Consider the following 23516-nt stretch of genomic DNA (forward strand, 5'->3'; position numbering starts at 1 on the left):
ATATTGTTCCATGCAGTCTGTTTCATTCTGTTAAAACAGAACCATACTGGTAGAGCAGTTATATTTGTAGTGGCAATCCAGTTAACAAATTTCAGTAGTAGTATCTAGTGTATGTGCTATTATACAGATGTTAAAGAACTGGTATAATCTAACAGTGTACTTGATTTGAAAGTGTTCTTGAAAAATAAACTTATTTGATTTGGAAAAACTTATTAACCTTTAAAACATAGACTTAAATTAAAGGCATAGACAATGGTTTTGCATCTTAAGCAAGAAAAAGCAAACACTTTGTACCAACAGTAGGATTTTTCAGTTTTAATAATTTTTTTTAATGTATCCTGATTTTTAAACTATTTTTACAGTGACTTTTTTTTTCTTTAAGAAAACAAGTGATACTCACATGAATAGTGTTTCCTAATAATTCTAAAACAAAGAATGTAACTGTAGCTTAATGGAAATTATACGGACTCAGAAAATAGCAAGTAATATAAAATCACTGCAGTATTTATTGACTATAAAGGATTTTTAAGCATGATATGGGAGAAGTGCATATCATAAATTAGTGTATGAAAGTGCATGGTACTGTCCGTGAATTCAGCAAAGCTACGTTATGTGCTACGTTGAAAGTGAAGATGCGATTTCTTTGTTATAACCTCATACCTGCATTTTATAAGATGTTCTACATTAGGGTGAAAATAGCTTTCTCAGTTACATGTAACTAAAAGCTCTAAAGATTTAGGTTTCTCTCTGTGTCTAACCTGAGCCTGAGTGATTCTAAATGTAATACAATATGATACATTTTACACACTTGCAAAAACATTTTATTACAAATTACATTGTATGGTACGATAGAACACGATATGTAAGTTTAAGCAAGACTATATGTATGTTAGCTTTTCCAGTTTTAAAAAAAATGTAAAAAATTAAAAATTTGCAACTCCTTAAGAAAATAGCCTGGACATGTACAGAACACGCCGTGAGAACTTCCACTTTTAGCTCTTATATGTTTCACCAGTGAATTTTCCTCTGTCATTTTAAATGATTACAGAATTCTGGTCTCTGTATGAGTCAGTAACCGCACGTAAAAACAGTTCAGTTTTGTGTCAGAGGCCCTGCGCACAAGAACATTTAGAATAGGTTTACGGGAGAAGCTACTGATTCAGTGACGCTAAAGGTTTGGAATTGATTGCCATTGAGAGATGCTTGATTTAGTTTCTTTAAAAAGCCCCCAAACACTATGCATGTTAGCGTGGATGAGTTCATCAATTTAACACTATTATAAAGTTATACTAAATAGTGTTGTATTTTCTTGCTACGTCCATATTTGCTATTCCTTTCTGTTTAGGCAAAAAAAAATATATTTTCTTGTTTGGAAATACTTGAGTTTCTAAAATATGTAGGGTGGGCTGTCTTGTAAATAGTTTTATATCTTTCAATTAAAAACTGTATAAAATACACAAAACATATTTTTTTTTTCCACGTGAAACAATTGCACTTCCTTCCCGGTACACAGGATCACCTCTTCTAATCCTTCAGCTTTGACAAATGTATTCCAGGATATTGTTTGCTTATGTACAAGAACTCGTAGCCCTCTTGAAGGTTTACTGCAAAGGTGACTTTTTTCATTAAAGCATGCTGAAATTCATTTTGAGGTGGACATAGGCATCTTCTGCATTTCTGTTCCCATTTCCCATTTTAACTTCCTTTTCTTGCTTTTTGCTTTGGGGGGGAAAAGGAAATTATTTTCCTCAAGTTTTCTTGCAGTAATGGATTTGATGCTGAGTTAAGAGGAAAAAATATTGTAAATGAAAACACTTCATATTTTTTAGTATGTGCAAACTCTTCTGCTAATGATTACATTTCTTCCACCTAAAAGCTGAAGAATTTGTACCTTACTGGTGCTGCAGGATATGCAATTTCAAACCCAGTCCTTAGTAAAGCAGTTTGTTGCATGATGCTTTATAAATGCTTTGGGGGAGGAAAAGAAAAAAAAAAGAGAACAAGATTCTCACTATCTGGACACTTCTACCATGAAAATTTTTCCAGAAACAGTCATTCTAGATGCAAGTTTAAAGATAGTAGCAAGTACTTAAAGGAAAATGTTGCTGTTCAGAGAAAAATCTTCTCATTTAAAAAAAAAAAAAAGAGGGGAAAAATTGATTTAAAAAAAAAGGAGGGGGGGAAAATTGATTCAGGTCTTTTCCCTAAGTGTGTTGGTTGGCAAGTACAATTAATAGATTGAGATATAAATTATAATATGTTGAGAAACCCATCTGAGAAGCTCAGAAAATAAATAGCATTTAAAATTACTGCTCCTTCCAAACAGGTTTCAAGGCGTGATGCACACTATAAATTTTCTGATGCCTTCTGCAATAGTGTAGAGGTTTTCCAAAGACTGTGTTACAAAAAGATATTAAATTATGGCAAATGCCAACAATCTGTAGAGCTTTTGATTGTTCTCCTTGTGGGATTTTTTTTTTTTTTTCAGACTTTTGGATACGAAAAGACTAAAAATGAGATCTAGGATAGATGATTGTCCTCTAACCTTAACCCTGTCAGCTTGATGTGGTTAAAGGCTTGTCCTGACTTTGGGAGGTTTCTAGCCACTCACCCATTGAAGATGAGCAACAAAATCGTTTGTTTGGAGATGAGGACACAGCTAATTTAGAAATGATGACACGTTGTCAAAATGTGATAGCTTGGCTGAAGTCTACATTGCGTGAAGGCAAATATACACATAGTCACACCTTAGAGATTATTCATGGTCTTGGACCACATGAAAAATTGTGCTTTGTCCAGGATATATGTGCTGAAAACTGCACTCCCCGATCAATGTGGATTTGTAAAACTGAAGACCATTGCAAACATAAGGCTTGCTTGTTTTTTTTTTTTTTTAACCCTCATGGTTGTTTAAAGACAATAAACCGAACCCCCAAAAGGCTTTAAACCAACAGTGATAGTTAGCTGTGTACAGGATGACGGCCTACAATTTATCAGGTTAGAATGTGATGCTTTCAGATCTAAGGGGGGGGGGGGAAATAGTTTTACTTTCCATCTTTGTACAAATTTTCAATTTCAGGTTTTACATCCCACATTGGTGAACTGCAAATAAAAGTTGGCAAGGTATTCTCCTAACGCCTTGCTTCTGGACATGAGTTTATAGGTACAAAGGCCTTTTTGGTACATACGTTGAGAACTGAATGCTGCCAGAATGCTCAGAACTACATTGGCCAGTAACACTGATCAGTCTACCAAGATCCCGTTATAGATGATTGATACAACTCCAAATATTTTTCAAAGAAGGCCTTGAACTCCACGTGTAATGGACTTGGGTTAAAGGAACCAGAGTTTCCATCTTCCATGCTTTTTTGATTCAGTTTTGGATTTTTGCTTGGGAGTGGAGGAGTAGCTCTCCTGAGAATAAGGCAAAGGTGCAACCTGAGTTTCCTCAATAGGATGAAGTTTTCTCAAAACTGGCTGTAGTTTATCTTCTTGCTGTTTAAAATCCAACTCCACACTAAAAAGGGGAAGGAAAACAGCAATTAGTCACTAATTATGATGGCAGAAAGATTTCAGTTAAGTCAACATTTAATGCCAATGTAGAAGTGCTTAATTTATGAAATTCAAATACGAAAATAATGTTTAATTCGGATCTCCATATTTCTTGCATCAGAAGCATATGTGTAGAAAGGTCAAAAAAGGACACGCTGTGAAAAAGCAACGGGAATGGGATTGTGCAAACTTCTCCCTCCTGTTTAGGTGTGTTTGAGGAATATGGTATAAATGCTGTGAAGTGTGGCATAAATACAAAGTTATTGTTCCTGGATGTCAGTTCACTTTTATCGAGTATTAAATGTGGTTTTGGAATTATTTCTGCCATTGCTTATTTGGCAGAAACCACTGAAGAACTAGGTTCTACCTTTTGAGGCCTCATGCTCTCAATGTAGCTCATCTAAAACTACCCCTGTTGTGCTTAAGGAGACTGTATCAGCATACCTGTGTGTGTGAGCATATGGTACGAAACACCTGAAATAATTTCAAATGAAATTGTCCAAGTAAGCTGGAATAACAGAAGTCATGGGAAATTTTGGTGGACTTAAGTGCCACAGCCTTTGCAAACTGAGCATGTAATGCCATCTAATATCATCTGCTCATTTAGGTGGATGTTATTTTCCTCTTAGGGAGGAGGACACGGAATCCAAGGTGCTAAGACAAGTTTTGGGTATTTTTGTGCTTTGTTTTTTAAGAACTGAAGAGTCTGCCAATGTTGACTTTCAATAAAGCCCTAAAAAAGGCATGCTGGAAGGTGTAAGGTCTTTTTTGCATCTGGCTGTGCCTAGTTTGGTGCCTAGTTTAACTGTTAAACACATTCTGCACAAAAATGCCAACATTTCAGTGATTTGGATCTATGGATGAACTTTCTAATAGTAGAGGAAAGAAATACACTAGGTAAGTGTTCAGATATTCAGAATATTTTCCCTCATCTCTGTGTTGTTAAGCAGTAAAAAGACATTCCAAATTGAAGATGGTAGTTTTTACATTTTAGCTGTGTGCTAGAACTATATCTCTGAATACTGAATTTGCAGGAGACAGCTGTGTTGGGTATCTTGTTACTGCAAAAGCACCCTACAAGCTTTCTGTTTAAACTAATATCTGCCCCTGATAATGAAAGAACAGTGCCATCTTCAACTTGATAATACATTCTTGTTTGCAGTGTAGCTAGCAAAAAGCAGTTGGTTCAATACTGTGGCATTAATTTTATGGTAAGATTGGGTTATTAGTTGATTGTGAATGCCCTACCATATAAATGCTTTCAGTAATACAGTGAGAGGATCTTGGCATGAAATAGATTGTTCTCCAAGAGCTCTCTAAATCTCATTTAAAGTGGAATGAAAATCTGTGCAGAATTTGGTGAGTATTAGAGTTGTTTGTTTCTCAAGTGTAAGTTTGGTTTTTTAAGGCATTCTGGCATTGGCAGAGTTCATTTTGGATCAAGATGTTCTTGCAGGGGAGCTCTCAGTAGCTCCTTGATATTGATGGAAAAGATAAATTGTTTTAAAAGAGCTTTGTGGAACAGATTAACTTTTTTCCGTAATCAATTTCTATTAAAGATAGACCACAAGAGAGAAAAAAAAATCTTCATTCTAGTCCATATGACAAAAACCATGGTTTTATCATTTTCTACTGCATAAACCCATTTGCAGCACAGTTCAGGTTGTCTTTCAGCTGTTTACATCAAAGTGAAATATTTTGCTTCTGAAGAGTATAAAGAGGATGAATGAAAACATTCATATTATTTCAGTATTTATAACTGTAAATTTTGCAGAATAGCTGATTGTTGTTTATCAAGATCAATTTATCTAGCTTGGTAGGCTTTTTAATGTAATGGCTCCTTTCAGGCAAGTGATTTGTTTGCTTGCAAACATTGGTTTTTAGTGTGTACCTGTCTGTGCTGCTGCAATATAACAAAAACCTTCTGTAGTTTTCCACATGCTTTTCTAAATTAGCTATAGACCAAAATGGTCTTTACATCAAAGATCTGAAATACTGTTGAATTCATCAACTGGTACATATTTGTATGACTTCGTTATATTTTTGTTACAGGGCTGCCGATACTCTCTACAGGCTGTTCTTCTGGCTTTCCATGCTTGCATTCATGAACTTGATTTTGTCACCTGTCACAGCTCTGACAACTTTGTTTTCCTTGCTGCTATTTCTGTATCCTAAGTATCTGTAGGTTTGCTCTCAAAATGACCTTTTCCCAAAATGCTCTTTATCTTGTGTGGCTGTTCTCTCTTCCAAACTCTATCTGCTTTTGTCTCTTCTTTAAGCCTCCCCATGATAACTCCATAAACTTAGTGAAGAGGGCTGGGAGCTCTTCAAAAAGGAAATCCTAGCAGCTCAGGAGAAAGCCGTCCCCATGTTCCCGAAAAAAAGCCGGCAGAGGAAAAAAACAGTTTGGTTGAACAGAGAGATATCAAGAAGAGGAGAAATGTTTATGGCCTCTGGAAGAGGGGACAGGCCTCTTGGGTGGACTACAGGAGGGAAGTGAGATTGTGTAGAGAAAAAATCTGAAGGGCTAAGGCTCAACTAGAAATCAGATTGGCAAAGTCTGTGAAAGATAACAAAAAATCCTTCCATAAATAATAAAAGGAGGACTAGGGAGACCGTACAGTCCCGACTGGATGCAAAAGGAACAACAGTGACAGGGGATGAGGAAAACGCTGAGGTACTTAATGCCTTCTTTGCCTCAGTCTTTAATTGTAAAGAAAGTCGTTCCGTCTGTGTACAAACCCAGGAGCTAGAGGAGCAAAATGAGGCTCCCGTGATCCAAGAGGAGGTGGTCAGAGCCTTGCTAGCCCAGCTCGACACCCACAAGTCTATGGGGCCGGATGGGATTCATCCAAGTGTATTGAAGGAGCTGGCGGATGTGCTGGCCAAACCCCTTTCCATCATCTTCCAACAGTCCTGGAAGACTGGGGAAGTCCCACTGGACTGGAGGCTGGCTGATGTTGTGCCCATCTACAAGAAGGGTCACAGAGAGGACCCAGGAAACTACAGGCCTGTCAGTCTGACCTCAGTGCCAGGGAAAGTCATGGAGCAGGTGATCTTGAGTGCTATTGTGAAGCACATGCAAGAGAACCGGGTGATCAGGCCCAGTCAACATGGGTTCACGAAAGGCAGGTCTTGCCAAACTAACCCGATCGCCTTCTATGACAAAGTGACTCGGCTGCTGGATGAGGGAAAGGCTGTGGATGGATCTTCCTGGACTTCAGTAAAGCCTTTGACACAGTTTCTCACAGCATTCTGCTCTGGAAACTGTCAGCCTCTGGGCTGGACAGGCGCACACTCTCCTGGGTGGAAAACTGGTTGGCTGGCCGGGCCCAGAGAGTGGTGGGAAATGGTTTGAAATCCAGCTGGAGGCCAGTGACAAGTGGGGTTCCCCAGGGCTCAGTGCTGGGTCCAGCCCTGTTCAATGTCTTTATCAATGACCTAGATGAAGGCATCGAGTGCACCCTTAGCAAGTTTGCAGACGACACTAAGCTGGGTGGAAGTGTCGATCTGCCGGAGGGCAGGGAGGCTCCAAAGGGATCTGGACAGGCTGGACCGCTGGGCAGAGTCCAATGGCATGAGGTTTAACAAGGCCAAATGCCGGGTCCTGCACTTGGGGCACAACAACCCTACGCAGAGCTACAGACTAGGAGAAGTCTGTCTAGAAAGCTGCCTGGAGGAGAGGGACCTGGGGGTGTTGGTTGACAGCGGCTGAACATGAGCCAGCAGTGGCCCAGGTGGCCAAGAAGGCCAATGGCATTTTGGCTTGTATCAGAAACAGCCTGACCAGCAGATCCAGGGAGGTTATTCTCCCTCTGTACTTGGCACTGGTGAGACCGCTCCTCGAATCCTGTGTTCAGTTCTGGGCCCCTCACCACAAGAATGATTTTGGGGCCCTGGAACGAGTCCAGAGAAGAGCAACAAAGCTGGTGAGGAATGGCTTCCTTATAAGGAGCGGCTGAGAGAGCTGGGGTTGTTTAGCCTGGAGGAGGCTGATGGGGGACCTCATTGCTCTCTATAACTACCTGAAAGGAGGTTGTAGAGAGGAGGGAGCTGGCCTCTTCTCCCAAGTGACAGGGGACAGGTCAAGAGGGAATGGCATCAAGCTCCGCCAGGGGAGGTTTAGGCTGAACATTAGGAAAAAAATTTTCACAAGAAGGGTCATTAGGCACTGGCAGAGGCTGCCCAGGGAGGGGGTTGAGTCACCTTCCCTGGAGGTGTTTAAACAGGGACGGTTGGATGAGGTGCTAAGGGGCATGGTTTAGTGTTTGATAGGAATGGTTGGACTCGATCCAGTGGGTCTCTTCCAACCTGGTTATTCTATGATTCTGTGGTTCTATGATGGAGATTATAATGTTGGCTTTAGCAGCTTTTTTCCTTAGATGAAATAATGATATTCTTTAATAGACTGAGAATTGTGAATAAGCCCTATGAAACGAGATGAATCTAAATGATATATAATGCTGGTATCGCACACATTTGCCTGACATATCTGATTAGGACATACTAAAGGTTTGTTTACTTACAGTATTGCTAAATCTGGAACACTGGGTTGGAGTTTCTCTAATTGTGTTCAACCTGTCTCAGATTTTTCCTGTGCATGAAACGTCAGCGTGAATAGAATCACAGAATGGTTTGGGTTGGAAAGGACCTTAAAGATCATCCAGTTCAAACCCCCCTTTCCATGGGCAGCAGGGACACCTCCCACTGGATCAGGTTGCTTAGAGCCTCATCCAACCTGGCCTTGAACAGCTCCAGGGACGTGGCAGCCACAACTTCTCTGGCAACCTGTGCCAGTGCTCACCAACCTCAAGAGAAAAAATTTCTTCCTGATTTCTGATCTACATCTCCCCTCTTTCAGTTTAAACCGTTACCCCTCATCCTGTAATAGGACGAGCAGTATTTGTGAACAACTATAAGCAATAACATTTTGTTGTTGATAAATAATCTGGTTTTCTGTGTTTTCTTCCCTAAACAACTGTATATTTCAAGCTTTACAACAGAAACGATACGTTTTAGGGCAGTTCCCTGTGTTATCAGTGTTTGCACACGTCATTCCCATGAAAACTTGGCCAAATAAAATTAAATAATAGACCTGTGAGAATTTTATTTTGATGTGCTTATTAAACACAGGCAAGAACTTTGTAATTAAAATCTCTGAAATTGCTTTGCAGTGAGATGGGTCGAGTCCAGGAAGGAACAAAAACCTCTTCGCAGTTGCAGCCCTAAGTTACGTTAGTCTGTGCTTGACTCAGCCCCGGAGCTGAGGACCCCGAGCCTGCTTTTTCTGTCAGCTTGTTTCCCGCTGGGGACTGATACCAGTGCAAAGGGAACCCAAAAGGAGATGTTTTTAAATTTTTAATTTTTTTTTGCTTCCTTCTTTTCCCATTTCTCAGAATCCTGGTGTTATTTATTTCACAGCATGGATGTGCGCTGAACTGACAGGGGACCCTAGCTGAAACATGAATCATTATCTAATTTTGTCCCTAGGAAGAGCCACTGACGTGCTATGGAAGTTGGGTTTTTATAGCAAATGAGGCAAAGTGTTGGAGAAAGGCAGAGGGTAACAGTAGGGCAGTTGAATGCTGCCTTGAGAACTATTTTTATACGCGCCTGTTAATTTTGGAATTGAAGTCAGCAGGGACCTCTGTGGGGCTCCTCTTCTCTCTTGTTTTGAGCTTTGTCTCTCCCAGCCTTTGCTTTTTGTATGTGTGAAATGGAGTTATTGTGTTCAGAAAACAATGAAGACTTGCGTAGTGTAATAACGAGTACACCACGATGAACTTGCAACAAAATCATTATCTATGCAGAATTTGCTTTGTACTCAGGAAAGAAGAAAAATTACACCGAATAGCTGCTCCTCCTGTGTCCTTGGTGCCTGATGCCCAAGGGGAGAGGAATCAAGAAGTGCCCCACTCTCTAACTGAGCACTCGGTGTAGTAGGATTGATCAACGCGGGGCTGATTTGGCTTCCAGCCATTCTTGCAGGCCCTGAGAACATCTCGGAGGCGCTTTGGGGGTTGTGTGACATGACGTGCCTGTGTGTGCACGTGCTAGATAATGTTTGTGGGGGAAATCCAGTGCTTTCAAGAGGTGTTATAACTATGCATGTAGGGCCCATTGTAGTGAAAAAGGAGGTGATGCAGAGCCCAGGTGGACAATTTAGACACCTCAAGGCATGCACATAAGGTGGCCAAATTGCTCGGGCTGCTTCTTTCTGGATAATCTCATTTTCTAAATCCTAGCACTGTGGATCAGGGATTAATGTTGTAGATTTTCTGGGTTTTGTCATCATGTTTTTTTAAATAATTTTGAGAATATATATTAATGAGTTTATTTTTTGCCTGCTTGCAGTAGAGTGAACTTTTTTCTAATTTTGTTGCTGTATAAGGGACTGAAAACAGTTTGAGGAGTCAACCATTTGGTTTCAAACATATGGGCTGTGGGAGGGTATCTGGCAACAGGCTTAGAAATACAGATGGGTTTACTTTTCTAACACAGTCATACATTATTAACATGAATACTTTTAAGATACTAGATGCTACCAATTGGAGATGTTGGTTACTTGCAAGATCATTGAATCTGGGTAATTCAGGTTTGGGACTGGGTTGCTGAGGGCTTTATCCAGTTGTCTCTTGAAACCGCCAAGGATGCAGCCTGCTGGGGCTCTGGGCAGCCTGTCTAACTGATTTCTGCCTCAAAGAAAAACTTTCTCCTTCTCCTAAACCTGAGCCTTTCTCATTTCAGTCGACACCCCTTCTGTTTACCTTTTTATTACCTAGTTTGTAAGGTTAAGGCCCAGATCTTGCAACCATTTGTAGAGCAGCTTAACTCTCTGCATTTAAGTAGGCTAGGTGAAGCGGGAATTAAAGAATATTATAGTGTCTCCTTCTGGGTCACATTAATAGGATGACATGGCATTAGTGCATGCCACATCTTGCTAGAACAGGGTACAGATAAGCTCTAATCACTTGAGAATTAGCTTAATACACTTTTAAGCAATCACTGTTAAATTTCCTATTTCAACCTGAACATCACAAATGCTGAAGATCCAAAGCATTGTCAGAGTTAGTAAGCCATTAAGATCCATATTTTCTACTAAGTATCTTACAGTGTAGAGATGAGAAAGAATGTGAGTTAATTAATGTGAGCAGGAAATAAAAATGAAAATTACTGTTCTCATCATTTAGTTACCTGATTTTGCTGTACTGATGCTATCTCATGAATTTATGTCTACTTGTCTTATTTTCACTTTGTATTGCCATATTTATTACATAATTATACTATATCTAACCTTTACAAGTGAAATGCTTCCACACGGGCTCTGTGCTACCTAATTCACTTCTAGAGGATTTTAACCTGTTTTATTTGCCACTGCTGTATTTAGTTACATTTCATAGATGCTAATAATATGTTTCCTTGAATAGCTGGAGTACACCTTACAGTAACTTTGATATCAAAGACAAAATTGAATACTGAAAGGCAGCATAATTCAAAATTTCGAAGTAGTGAAAAATAAAAAGTAGTCAAATTAATGGTTGATACGGCTTTGAGTAATTTCCCCCCTTTCCCCTCCCAAGAATTACAATAGCGTAATCTTGACTTGTTTGCCCCCTATGTAGAAAATATGATTAGATCTACTATGAAGTTTACTTCCAGAAGCTAAAGTAGCCTTGAAAAGTTGTTGAGTACTTCTGACCTTTTAGACTAAAGGGAAGTCTAGCATGAATTCTTGAAGATGCTCATTCTCAGAACTAATTCACGATAAAGGCCTTAGAATAATGCACAAAATATTAAACAGAAGACTCATTTTCTCATGTAGATTTCTGTTCAAGGATTATAATTCACATAGGATGGTAATTTAAACAGGAGCAGAAAGGGCAGTTTCACTAAAAGATAATCACAGAATAAAACGGGCTGTGAAGATATAGTTCACGTGGGCTTGAGGTGTTATAGAGTTGGTACATTTTCTGCATATCAATGCAATTTCTTCTTAATAGCCAGATTTTGCTGGACTTCGGAATTTGACTTTGTCCTGACAATATGTCCTTATAAAACTTGTTTTCTATCTTCAAAAAATTTCAGTGGTAAATCTACATTAGTTTGTAAAAGACAGATGCAAACACTGTTTGTCTTTTATACATTTGTCTTTTAATTTTTAGAATATGATTTTGCAACTTTTTTGTGCCCCCAGTTTGAGATATTAATTAAATAGATCAGTATTTGATTAAACAGTTGTTTAGTTTCACTAGTTAATCACATTTTTGGACTACTAATTTATATACTGTCTTGAAATTCCTATAAAGGTACAATGCTGAATACTTTCAACTTACTGTTTTGAACTATTGCTATGTATTTGGAACTTCATATTGAGGCTTTAAAACCTACAGTGACTGCGTTGGGCAGTAAAAGTTTTTCTAGTGCTCAGAGCTTCATCAGAGGCAGCACAACTGATCCTGTCCTTACCAGAATCCTAGTGACTATACGCTAGTGAAGCCTTTGGGGTAATGACTCAAGCCTTTCCCCCTCTTCAGAGCAGCAGCTAAATTGGTATTTAATTGGGAGTAGAAGCAGTGAGCTGATGTGTGCAGCAGTACGGGGATGCGATTAACCTGGCTTTTCTGCAGCAGAAGGCGGTGTCAGTGACTCCTGTGTCTGGTGTTCCTGCCAAGCTCTTGAATGTATTTCTCGTAGGAGGCATAAGTAGAACGTTGAGGGAAATGGAGAATCAAATTTAAATGTGTTTCTTTTTGTATTGATTTCTAGAGCAGTGTAAGTTTTTGGTACCTCACCTTTTTAATACATCATCCGTTTCCTATTTATTAAAAAAAAAAAGAGAAAGTAACCTGTTTTTCCCTTTTCCTTTAATAGTAAGAAGTATGGATTCATTCTATTGAAAAGACAAAATAATATAAAAATATATTTAGAATCTTAGAAAAAATGTATCGATTTCATATGCAAAATATTTGTATTCTGAAAAACTTGTTTTGGAATGTTTGCTACCAATATCAGCATTTTTGATACAAAAGCAGCTACCCCCTCCCTTAAGTACATGTGGGGTTTTGCCACCTTTTCTGCTACCTTTAGCTTTTGTACTACATTGTATTAATATTTTAAAAAAGTCATCTTGATAGTGAAGAATTTAATTACATTGATTGTTTCTGCCTTCTAACTTCTCATCTGTGTTATACTTGACATTACAGGATATAGTCAGGCAGTAGGGAACTTAATCATTCCTCTAAGATGCTGTTTCACTGCAGTTTAAAAATAAAGGCTTGAAAGAACTCTGAATATTTTTTAATGTTACTGTGTTCAAAATTGCATCATATTTAAAAAATCCAAACGAGCAATGCCAATTACGGATAAGTTGAGGTTTTCTCCTGAAATGACTGATTTGTCTCATGTGGGTATTGGCGATATTGTTCTTCAGTCTCCCCTACCTACAAGTTGGGTGAAAAAACCTCAAGCTTGAGGTGGGTCCGAAATGGGAACATATTGTAAAAGGAGTCTGCGGTACATCCAGTGGGTCAGCCAGGATGATCCTCCTGCTCTGACACTGACATTTACTGAGAGCTTGCAGGGTCCAGTGCCCTCAAAGCTAGCCAGGTTTTCAGCGCATCTTGAACAGTTTAAGCTGAGTTTCAATTTCTGTTCCTAAAAAGTGGTTTGTTTGGTTTTTTTGTTGTTGTTTTTTTTAAGAGAAATTGAGTCACCCTATGCAGCATTCGTCGTGCAAACTCTTTGCAAAGACGTGGCATGTATCATTGCATCTAGATTTAAGAGTAGCATTAGCACCCTTACTAACAAAATGCTGCGTTTATTTCAGAGGCTTTGGAACTGTAGTATTTGACTTGTGGAGGAGCAGAAGCTCCTACAAGGCAGTCTGTCTTAGGGGTAGTTTTATCAGTGAATTTCTCTTTTTTCCCTTCTGGCTACTTATCTTGTCTTAGGAATTCAGTCTTCTCATAGTTTTTCTGGTTTGCACTATCTTCTGGTTTTAGACTTCTTGCCTCCAGCATATATTCTCCTAATCTGTCAAAAAGCTGAGCTGATTTTTGCTAAAGCTTTCCCTGGAAGCATCGCTTTAGGCGAATGCCCCGTGCTGATAGCTTCAGTCCAAATGGCTATTCTGGTGGGAAGCACTGAGGGGCTAAACCTGCCTGCTACACTGTTAGTCTCTTAGTAGGGAAAAACTTGAAATCTGCATTTCTGGACTTGTTTCATTTGCAGTTAAGTATCAGCAGTAGAAACTGGGAACTTACTTAATTTAAATCTGCTGACTAGAGATCAGAGTTTTAAAAATTTTCCAATTAAAATTCTGTAGCTAATGAAACAAAAATAGTTTCCCTGATAGAAAAGTGCTGTGTTGGTACCTTCCCAGGCTGCTCTGATCAAGTACTTGCACAGGGGTTAACTTGGAAAAAGGGAGGCAGGGTAGGCTTTATATGCTTCTAAACATTGCTCTAAAGGAAGGATGCGTTAATTGGTTCCTTCCCCTGCACAGAACAGCATCGATCCCTTTCTTGTTAGCTGGTAAGTAGAAAAGATGGATTTGTAGTTTTCCATCCCTTTTTCCTTCAGCAGCGAGGAAACAATGTATAAATAACTCCAGGTCTTCTGCCTAAATCAGAGACTGAAGAGAGCATTAGGGGGTGAAGCGAAAATGCGAATGTGCTTTGGTGGCCCACCCAATGTTTGAGACTTCATTTTAGCTTGTATCATCACTGCAATTAATAGTCAACTTTATAATTTTCATCTGTACTGTATTGCCTGATTTTTCTGATATACTGTAATACTAAGATGCATTTGTTTTCATCTTACCTGTAAGGCATGAAAACATTCAGCTGTTTTTTTAAGGCTGTAATGGAGGAGGGACCATCAAGTTGTCAGTATGAAACACATCATTGAGCTCATAAAAACTTCATGTCATGTCCACTGCCTGTCTGTTATTCCTTCACAATAATATGGTATGTGCCAAAATGGATCTCTGAGCTGATAAGCTTTAGGAGGAGAACCTCTGCTTTTGGCCCTGATGCAGAAGGTGCTTCCTTCTGGAGGAGAGATTATATCAGGTACAAACGAAGTTAGTGGTGCTGTTTGTGTTCGGCAGGACCTGTGTGCCCTGCGTGCTTTAATGCTTCTTCACTAATACAAAACTACATAAAAGCCTGGGTATCAGTGTCATTTCACTGATAAAACTGTTTAGATTCCATCTCAGTCTCCAGTAGTTATCACTATAGAAATCAATGTGAAGTATGTTGGCTTGTTGGACAGAAAAAGCTAGATATCTGCAGTTATGTGGAAGTGATGCCCACACCTTGTAACACGTCACATCCAAGACCTACAGCAGAAGTAACGACCATAATCATTTATTCATCATCTGAAAATTTTAGACTTTGAACAGACATACCTGTTTCTATTTCATTAATTTAGTGATGTTAAATTTATTTTCTGGTTTTAAACTGGTTTGTATTACTTTAAAATCAAGGGTAACAATTGATCTTGTATAAGTGAATAAATCATTACTTTCACCCTGGAAAAAGTGGGAATATTAGTATTTTTAACCTACCTATAGATAATACATGCACTGTTCCTGCATGTGTCGCAATTAGCCGTGTCTTGACCGGTCCGATATGAAAGCCTACAAAGACAAGAATGAGATCATTAAAAAGTTTTTGCCTTGTATGATTCTTTTCATAGAAATCAGAACTTCAGGAATTTCTTTAAACTTTATTATTGAATATAAAAATCTAGCCACTGGGAAAACAGGATCAAAAATAGCATATTAAGCCTTGCTGAGCAATGGGAAGATTATGTTATTTTGGAAAATGTCTTTAATGACTGCAAAGAGAAAATAAAAATTACTTGTTACGCTTCTAAAAATGTAAAAGGAAAACAACAAGGAAACCAAGTTAAATGAATCTCTTTTTACAGTTAGCTGCTGTGTACCAAAGTGATGAACCATCACTGCAGATGGACACGCTTACAGTTTCCACGGATGTGAGAGTGCTGTTTGCTGTTTTATTTCCTCCTTTGTCAAATATGTGAGGCTTTTCCTGGATGATTTTAAAGTCCCTTCCAACTCAAAGCATTCTCTAGTAATACGAAGTAATGGGAAACAGTACTTAGTACAGGCTTAATGTGCCTATCCCTAAGATGAAAATTCAGCATTTCCTAAATGCTACAGGGTATTTATTTATTTATATATTATACTGTTTTGTTTAAAACAATTATCTGGTCCTGTGTCATTTTTCCTTACTATTTTAAAGCTTTAAATATTGACTTAGAAGTTTATTGCATCACTTATTATTTTATATAGATTTATACTTCTGAATATACCTGAAGTTTACTAGACCAACCGTGTCTTCACAGGTGACATTTTTATTTCCACTCTGGTTACTTCGATTATCTATTTCTTGAGGCAGTGTTAAGGCACAGTGCTCTGCGCCTGGGAATACAGCGACTTGGCACAGTGGTAGCACAAATAGGAGTTTATATTAGACTTTTATAATGAAGATTATTTTTCAATTCTAAAGCAAAATGCAAGGTACAGTTATTGCTGATATGGCTGGTTTTATTTACTTGAGGAGGGCTTGGATTTAAAATTTGATAGGAAGTAGTTATTCCATGGCCTCCGAAGTACTTCTTATTCAGAGGAACGTATTCAAATTAACCAGAGTGCTAAATTTTAACACAAGAACAAAGCCAGATGTGCGAAAGAACTTCTATGAAGCAGAATTTCTATACTATGTGCTATTCCTTCTGGGGAAAAAAAAAACCCTGCTACAGTACAGGTTGTTTATATTTGATTATATTTACTTTTTATGACCTTTAAGAGAGATAAAGTAGTGCATGGTTTTCATTTCCCCTTTTAAAATCTTTGAGAAGCTGACATGCAAATTGTCACCACACTATTAAGCTTGGACTTGTAAAATACTTTTTTCATGGCTGATCATCAAATATTAAAAACTCTTACTAGATACAGCATTTAAAGTTTCCAGATCAGTTGCTGAAGGCCTTTATTTACTGGAGATGTAAAGGATATTTAAGAATCACCTTCAGAGCAAAACAACAAAGTTTTCTGAGTAACTCTTTGTAGGTAAAGGCATAAACACTCTGCCTTGGGTGCCAGGTTGTTTGTTTGTTTTCTCCCCGTTACTTTGCAGTTGGAACACTTTAATTCATCTTTTTAAGCTTGTAAACTGCTGTTCAAATACACCGTTAATTATTGCTCATAGACACTAACAAACCTCCTCCTCTCTGCCAGCCTCTCTCTGCTGCTTAAGAAATACTTCAATACTAGTGGTTTTAGTAAATTTTCCAAAGTGCAGTGTTTACAAAAGGAGACTGTATTATCCCAGTTATTTATCCTGCTAAGACCGGTCCCTGTTATCCTGGATTGCTGTGAGCTGAGCCCTGTGACAAAGAGTGATGGTGACATCTTATTTGTAGAGTCACTTAGGAAAGTGGTTGGTTGTGGTTTAGAGATATACCTGGTGCTTTCAGGGATTTACTCTGGAAGAGTGAGGTTTGTGGCATCAGTTGTAAAAGCAAAGTGGTCAGGTCATCTGTTTACAGTGAATCTCGACAAGTGTTTATTTTTCTCCCTAACTGGGGATTTTGAGAATCGTGGCTTTCACTGTAGGACTGGGAAAAGATGATACTTTTTTGTTTGAAAGAAAAGGGAGGATGAGTATTCTTCTGTGTGCTGAAAACCATGAGTGGCGAAGGGATGAATCGGAGCCCCTAGGAGAAATCTGCAGTGGTGGTGTATCCCACTGAGACCACTCAATCTGGCACAGAACTTATGAACACTTCAGCTAGAAGTGGGATTGAACACTCAAATAAACATATTGCAGTATTAAAAACCATACAGGTAAGTCTCTGAATCTTTACCTTCCCTATATGCTCCCACCCATAGAACAGAGTTATGTGCACAGTCACTATATTAGTTACTATGATGGTTCACCAACCATTTGCCACGAGCACCGTGTCCATCTTAACTAAACAGTGTATTTTAGTTGCAGTAAACTCACTGAATGCTGGTAGGCTGCTTACTCACTTGGTAAAAGCCGTACTGTGTTTGGTTTTAAGTGTGGATGTGCCAGTTGAGTCACAGACCCCTGTTCTGCTTCCATAACTGGCAGTGTTTTTGATAGCTTATTAAAACTAAGAGATCATATACACTTTAGGTTAATAAACTTATCGTTCTCAAAATTGAGTTTTCAGTGTTTTATTTAAATTGGCTTCTAGAGCATATGATAATCTTTAAATGCACAATAATTCCAGACTCTCAAATACTTAAGACATACTTCCTAGTTGATGGTGTAAGGCAAACTCATTAAGCTGATGCAAATGGTCCTCTAATATAAGTATTTAAAAATTATGTGATATTTGGATGATCAGTTTGCAACACTGATTTCTCAGCCTACACATTCAGCACTGCTTGATTTTAGCATCTTTGTCATTGACAAAATACTGTGTATGGCAATACATACTTTTTTTCTAGTCAGGTGTAATTTATGATGAACTTCTCTTAAAGCATCATTTTCTGTATTGAATATGTTCAGGTTTTCAGAGATGATTTTCCTTTCAAGCTACAGATTTAGTAACATTGCCTTCTCTGAACCATCCTGTTGTTGGGCTCTGCTGTAAGCACCGAGAACACTACATGGTGTCACAGTGTTTGGTTTCCAGAGGGCAGTTTGATAGCTCTTTAGCCAGGACTGTGTTGTTTGAGTGTTACTACAGCATAAATTCAATTATTTCTATATAAATTAAACTCTTCATGAAAGAGTTCTGTTGTTGATACCTCAGGGCTTTGGACTTTCATTTTCTTGTTTTCATGTAATTATCTACATAAACACTTGCATGGAATTCATCTACTTCATGCCAGCAAAGATTTTACTATTGGAATAGCATTTCCATGTAAATCTTAGGCACGGAGGGTGATTAGCAGTGCAGACTTACTGAAAAATTGAGGTTCCTATCAGTGTTGACAGCTAGAAACAGATTGTGAGCACAGTCTGGATTCAGGGGCAGAGTTCTGGGGGAATATGCTTTCCTTTTGAGATGGAGTATTTTGGATGAGCTACTTTTTTTTCCTCCTCAAAATAATTTTAAGGGTATTCCAGTGTAGAAGAGCTCATGTTAGATACCAGTATATTTTTTATTCATTGGTAAACAAGTCAGTGTTTTTCTCTAAGAGTAAATCCTGTAAAATGTTCTGCACAAAACAAAGATTCCTAGAGAAAATTTGTTTTCTTTTTAGAAAAATGAAAGTTGTGTTTTGGTCTGTTTTAGATCCAAAGTGGAATATTTCACTTTGTACTGAATGAGATGCCTGGGAGCCAGGAGTTTCCCCCCAAGCTATGACTCCTGTAGGCAATGTACTTCACATAAAAATAATCACAGCATTAAGCTTTGCAGCTCATTTTACCAGTCTCAACATCTTGATTTTGAGAATGCCTCATTGGTTTAAATACAAGAAGTATTACATTTTATAACTTGCTTCAGTCTCTCCCCTTTTTTGTACATTCTTCAAGAAGGTTAAACTTGATCCCTGTGAGGTTGTGCTGTCCTGTCTGGTGCATAAGTTGGGGCACCTCTGCTCAGCTGTGCTGCCCCTTCGGTGCGTGGATGTGCCCTAATGCCTTATCACACTTGGAAAGAAGAAAATCCATCAGCCTTCAAGTGAAACGGAGATCTAGTTACACTTGAGGTACTGTAACCAAAAATTGTGAATGTTGAGCGCGAGGTTGTTATTTTGACCTTAGAGTTGTTGTCTATGTCTCCTGGCCTCATCCCAACTCTTTTCACGTGGTGTGGTCCCTTCAGTGCTCTGGTGGACTCTGCGACGTGGAGTTTGCATGTTTGTGCTGCAGTGTGGACTGCTCCTTTCAGGTCTCCTACAACATTGCAGCATTTGGGATTTGCAAAGAAGTCTTTTTTTTGCCTTTTTGCCTGCAAAACCAGCAGACAAGCAGTTGTGCACCTTGGCCAGGAGAAGTGTATTGATCTCGAAAGGGGAAAGTAAAGGCTGGTAGCTCACAGGATAGTTCTAATGGTGTTAAGATGTGAGGTGCTGTCAGAGAAGTGTATTGATCTCGAAAGGGGAAAGTAAAGGCTGGTAGCTCACAGGATGGTTCTAATGGTGTTAAGATGTGAGGTGCAGTCAGATGGTGGCACTTGGCATCTTTGCCTTTTAACACAAGTTTGTTCTTGACATCTACTTCTGACTTCCATGAGTAAGACCCTACCAAATCTAGCCCCTTCCCCTACCAATCAGCAACTTCCAAATTTTTCCTCACCATCATACTAAGAAAGCTGATGTAGTTTATATTTGGAAAAATATTTATCCTGTGGATGCTGAAGAAGATATTTTGGTTTAATTAGGTTGCTTTCTGGGCAATTGGCTAGAATCTGTAGTCCATTAAGATTTTCTTTTTCCAAAACCAATAAAAATAGAATTGAGTAAATATGGGTTTTGGTGAGGTTGTGTTTGCTGTTTGTTTTATTTTGTTTTGGTTTTAATCCTATCAGTATAGCCAAGTAAACATGACGCTGCTCGTTCCTAGTTTGATGGGATGTGTGCTGATCTGCAAGAAAGGAACTGAATGCATATACTGGAATGTTTAATCAGCTTCCCAGGCTTTCGTATCATTTCCGTGTTTCATACTACTTTAGCATCTAACATGTTTTGGTGTACACTATCAAGAAGTCATTACTCCAGTAGCTTTGTTCTTTGATACCTTACACCTTGTGCTTTCTGTACAGATGGGCAGGGTTAGTCTCACGTATTATGTGATGCTGTTTGGTCAGGTTCTAGAGAAGCTATGGGTATAAGTTAGTGCTGTTGCTGTGTCTGCATCTAACTGGCTGTGTTACCTTAGGAAGAGTCCCTCATCTCCATACCCAGTTATTCATGTATTTCTGCTATCTACATTACATATTATTTTCAGGAAGCTTTAATTTTATTGCATTTCTTTTAGCATTCTTGACACAACCTGAGCTTAACCTCAATTAACACTTCCAAGTATTAAAATATTACAAGGAAGAACAACCATTTTGCTAAGATGGACTGGCAGTAACTAATAATAGGCTGCAATTTGCAGAGCAGCCTAAGGAAATTACACCCTCTAAATCCCTGTGAAATGCAGAATTCGTGCACCTGCTTGAGGCTTTTTTTGAAAATACCAACTGTAACATCAAAATCTTTGCATCTTACTCGTTTTTTTACCCTCATTTAAATTAGAAACCCCATTGAGCTGAGAGGGAGGCTCTGTATATGGTGATTTTTTTTTCTATTGTTCTGTAGGCTAGGTAGGGAGGGAGCACTGATTCAAGTATTCTAGACATCTTTAAAAACAAAGGAACAAAACCTTACAAAGTGATCTGGAAGGACAGATCTGTTACATCTGGATGTCTTCCCTGGTCTGCTGGGACGTAAGGAATGCTTCACATTAATTGAGTTACTTAATGGCATGATTTTATAGAAGTGGCTGTGCTTCAGAGTGTGTTTATGCTCTGATGGTTCTGCTCTTTAGATGATATTGATGTTCATCACTCTTGATGTATTACCACCAACAAGGAGAGTAAACAGACTTCAGTAATTCTTCTTTTTTGTTGATGTTTTTATTAAAATATAGTGAAACAAATTATCTTAAGAAGGCAGTGGGCCTTTGAAGTGGTTTTGAAGTGACAGTTCTAGCGGTGCTGAATAGCTGAGGAAGTATAGACCATGCTTCTCCTTAAGTCTTTGTATAAATGGGTATTATATTGTTATGCTGGGACTATTTATAGCATAGCTAGTTAAACACACCAGTGTTATCCACCTTTACAGAACAATGGTTTAAAAATAAATAGTCTGGCAGAGAACTTCTCAAAACCTTTGTTTCTTACTGTAAAGTATTACAGAGCTGATATTGCTAGTAACTACGCTTCAAGAGAAAATTACTCATACTTACTATTAACATAATTGTATTTTGGCAGCATAAGATGACTTCACTATGCCATGTGTAGTTTACTCGTCCTTATGAATAGAATAAGTCATGTTTTAGCTATGTAAACTGAAGGAAAATCACTTGTATATGTTTTGCAGGTTAAAATCCTGTTTAGCCATATACGTTTAGTCTAACCTAGGAAACAATTGCCATCCTAGGTCGATGCAAAGCCTCATATAAACAAATTAGTATCAGAAAAATCATGTTTCTGTAGGATTAGTCTGCCTCTGGTTCCCTTAAGAACTTATATTCTGTCATTAAAGGTATGTACAGGTATAAAACATCTCAAGATGGCCTTTGGCTCATATAAAGGTGTTCTTAAAACTCACTTGTCCAGTAGAACAGATGAAAAAGCATTTTAGGCTTACTGCTGCTGTGTTTTCATTACATTCATAATTACCAGTTAGTGGTTTTCATTTATAAATGATAATGATATAGCCTGAAAAAAGTCAAGAGTAGCGTTGTGCTTTGAGCAATTATCTTGAGGCTTTTGTGTTTGCTGTCTACTGCTGGATGCAAACTTTCAGTTGCTTCCCATTTTTCAGAAGGTTGGGTTTTGGCATCTGTGAGGTTTTGGGTTTGGTTTTTTTCTTCCTGTTTTCTATCTCCTTGGCTTTCACCTAAAGCTTTTTCTTTTTCCCTTATTGGTTACGTTTTTCCCCTATTGGTTTCCCTGTTACAAGCCCTGGGAGCATCCCTGGGCCCCTTACTTGTGTTTAAGAGGATGTGTTCCCCTTTATGTGACAAAATACAGGTTAGCTCCACAAGCTGTGTGGAAGTCCTTGGACTTTTGAGAGCATCGAGAGAGAGAGAGAGGTCCTTCAGTGTCTCGCATCGGGTTAGGTCGTCCTGCATTAGGCTTAGTTATGCGTGCTGTAGGTGGGTTGTGTTACAGTTAGGAGTAGAAGCCAGCTCTTTGTAACTGCTCTGTAGCTTGCAAAGGGCAAGAAGAGCTGTGGAGCTGCCTCTTTCCTGTAAGAGGTTCACCCAGCTGGAAGTTGATGCCTGACTTGCCTAGCAAAGTCACATCGACTTGTATCCAGGATTTGCCTTCATGGTGGTTCTTTCCCACACTGGTCTGAAGCTATTAGCACAACATTTTTGGGAACCATCGACATACTTAGCTGCAACAAAGCTCAGTACCAGTGCACTGAAGCACAAATGCAGAAATCCTATGGTACTGAGCCAAACACAAGCTGGTTTGCCTCTAGGGTATGTTGGGAGCTGAGGAGCCCTCACCAATACCGGCTCCATGTCCCTAATATAAATGTCACAGTGCCACAGGCACTGGGTTCTTGGACTCAACATTACCCTTTTCTTCTAGCTTAGATCCCTGATGGCCAGCACGGTGTGGTGGTTTTGTTGAAGTAGTTACTATGTGGGGATTAACTAAACCTTAATGCATACAGCGTTCCTCTCGCCTGTGGGTTACCAGGAGCCTGGGTAGACACGCAGCGGCACAGTTAGAGGGACCGAGGATCATTCCATACTGATCAGGGACTACAGCTAAGCAGCCTCTGGCTGTCATCAAGATAGTGGGGAAGACTCTAGTTGCCCTGCTGGATACAAGTACATAAAAAAACCCCAAAACAACAACAAAAAACCCACTGCACAAATTCAGTCATTTTTTGAATTTTTTTTTTTTAACTGATGGCATGGGATGGAAGCTGAAATCCTCTGATGCTCTAAAATAATACTGGAATAATTTTTCCACGCTTATTCTCCTATTTATCTTTTTATTATAGGGCTGATATTATTCATTTGGCTTCTGAAAATACTTTGAAATGTACAGAAGCTCAATGGTGAGATTTTTTCAGACTGTTTCCAAGACAGTAGTTTGTTGTCTTTTGCTGAATCCTGACAGTTGGACGCAGATGAATAATTTTCTTTTTGAGGTATTTGCACTGTGGGTGTATGGCATGACTCCCAAGACGGCAATTCAAGTGCTTTCACCTCGTAAAT

General features: G+C 38.8%; 2 protein-coding genes across 3 annotated transcripts in view; one reads left to right on the forward strand and one right to left on the reverse strand.

Annotated features, from left to right (window-relative positions):
* The window catches only part of DOCK1 (dedicator of cytokinesis 1), a 318523-nt gene that overhangs the window by 104991 nt on the left and 190016 nt on the right, over positions 1 to 23516 (forward strand). The gene's annotated exons all lie outside the window — the stretch shown is intronic.
* INSYN2A (inhibitory synaptic factor 2A) overlaps positions 2516 to 23516 on the reverse strand; it is a 35039-nt gene continuing 14038 nt past the window's right edge. The window contains exons 2-3 of the mRNA XM_069863433.1: positions 15122 to 15193; positions 2516 to 3517 (exon numbers count right to left, since the gene is read on the reverse strand). Coding sequence (XP_069719534.1) covers positions 3334 to 3517; positions 15122 to 15193 — 256 coding nt within the window. The 3' untranslated portion in view covers positions 2516 to 3333. The remainder of the gene's footprint in view (positions 3518 to 15121; positions 15194 to 23516) is intronic.

This window comes from Phaenicophaeus curvirostris, chromosome 9 (assembly GCF_032191515.1).
Source record: "Phaenicophaeus curvirostris isolate KB17595 chromosome 9, BPBGC_Pcur_1.0, whole genome shotgun sequence".
Lineage (NCBI taxonomy): Eukaryota > Metazoa > Chordata > Aves > Cuculiformes > Cuculidae > Phaenicophaeus > Phaenicophaeus curvirostris.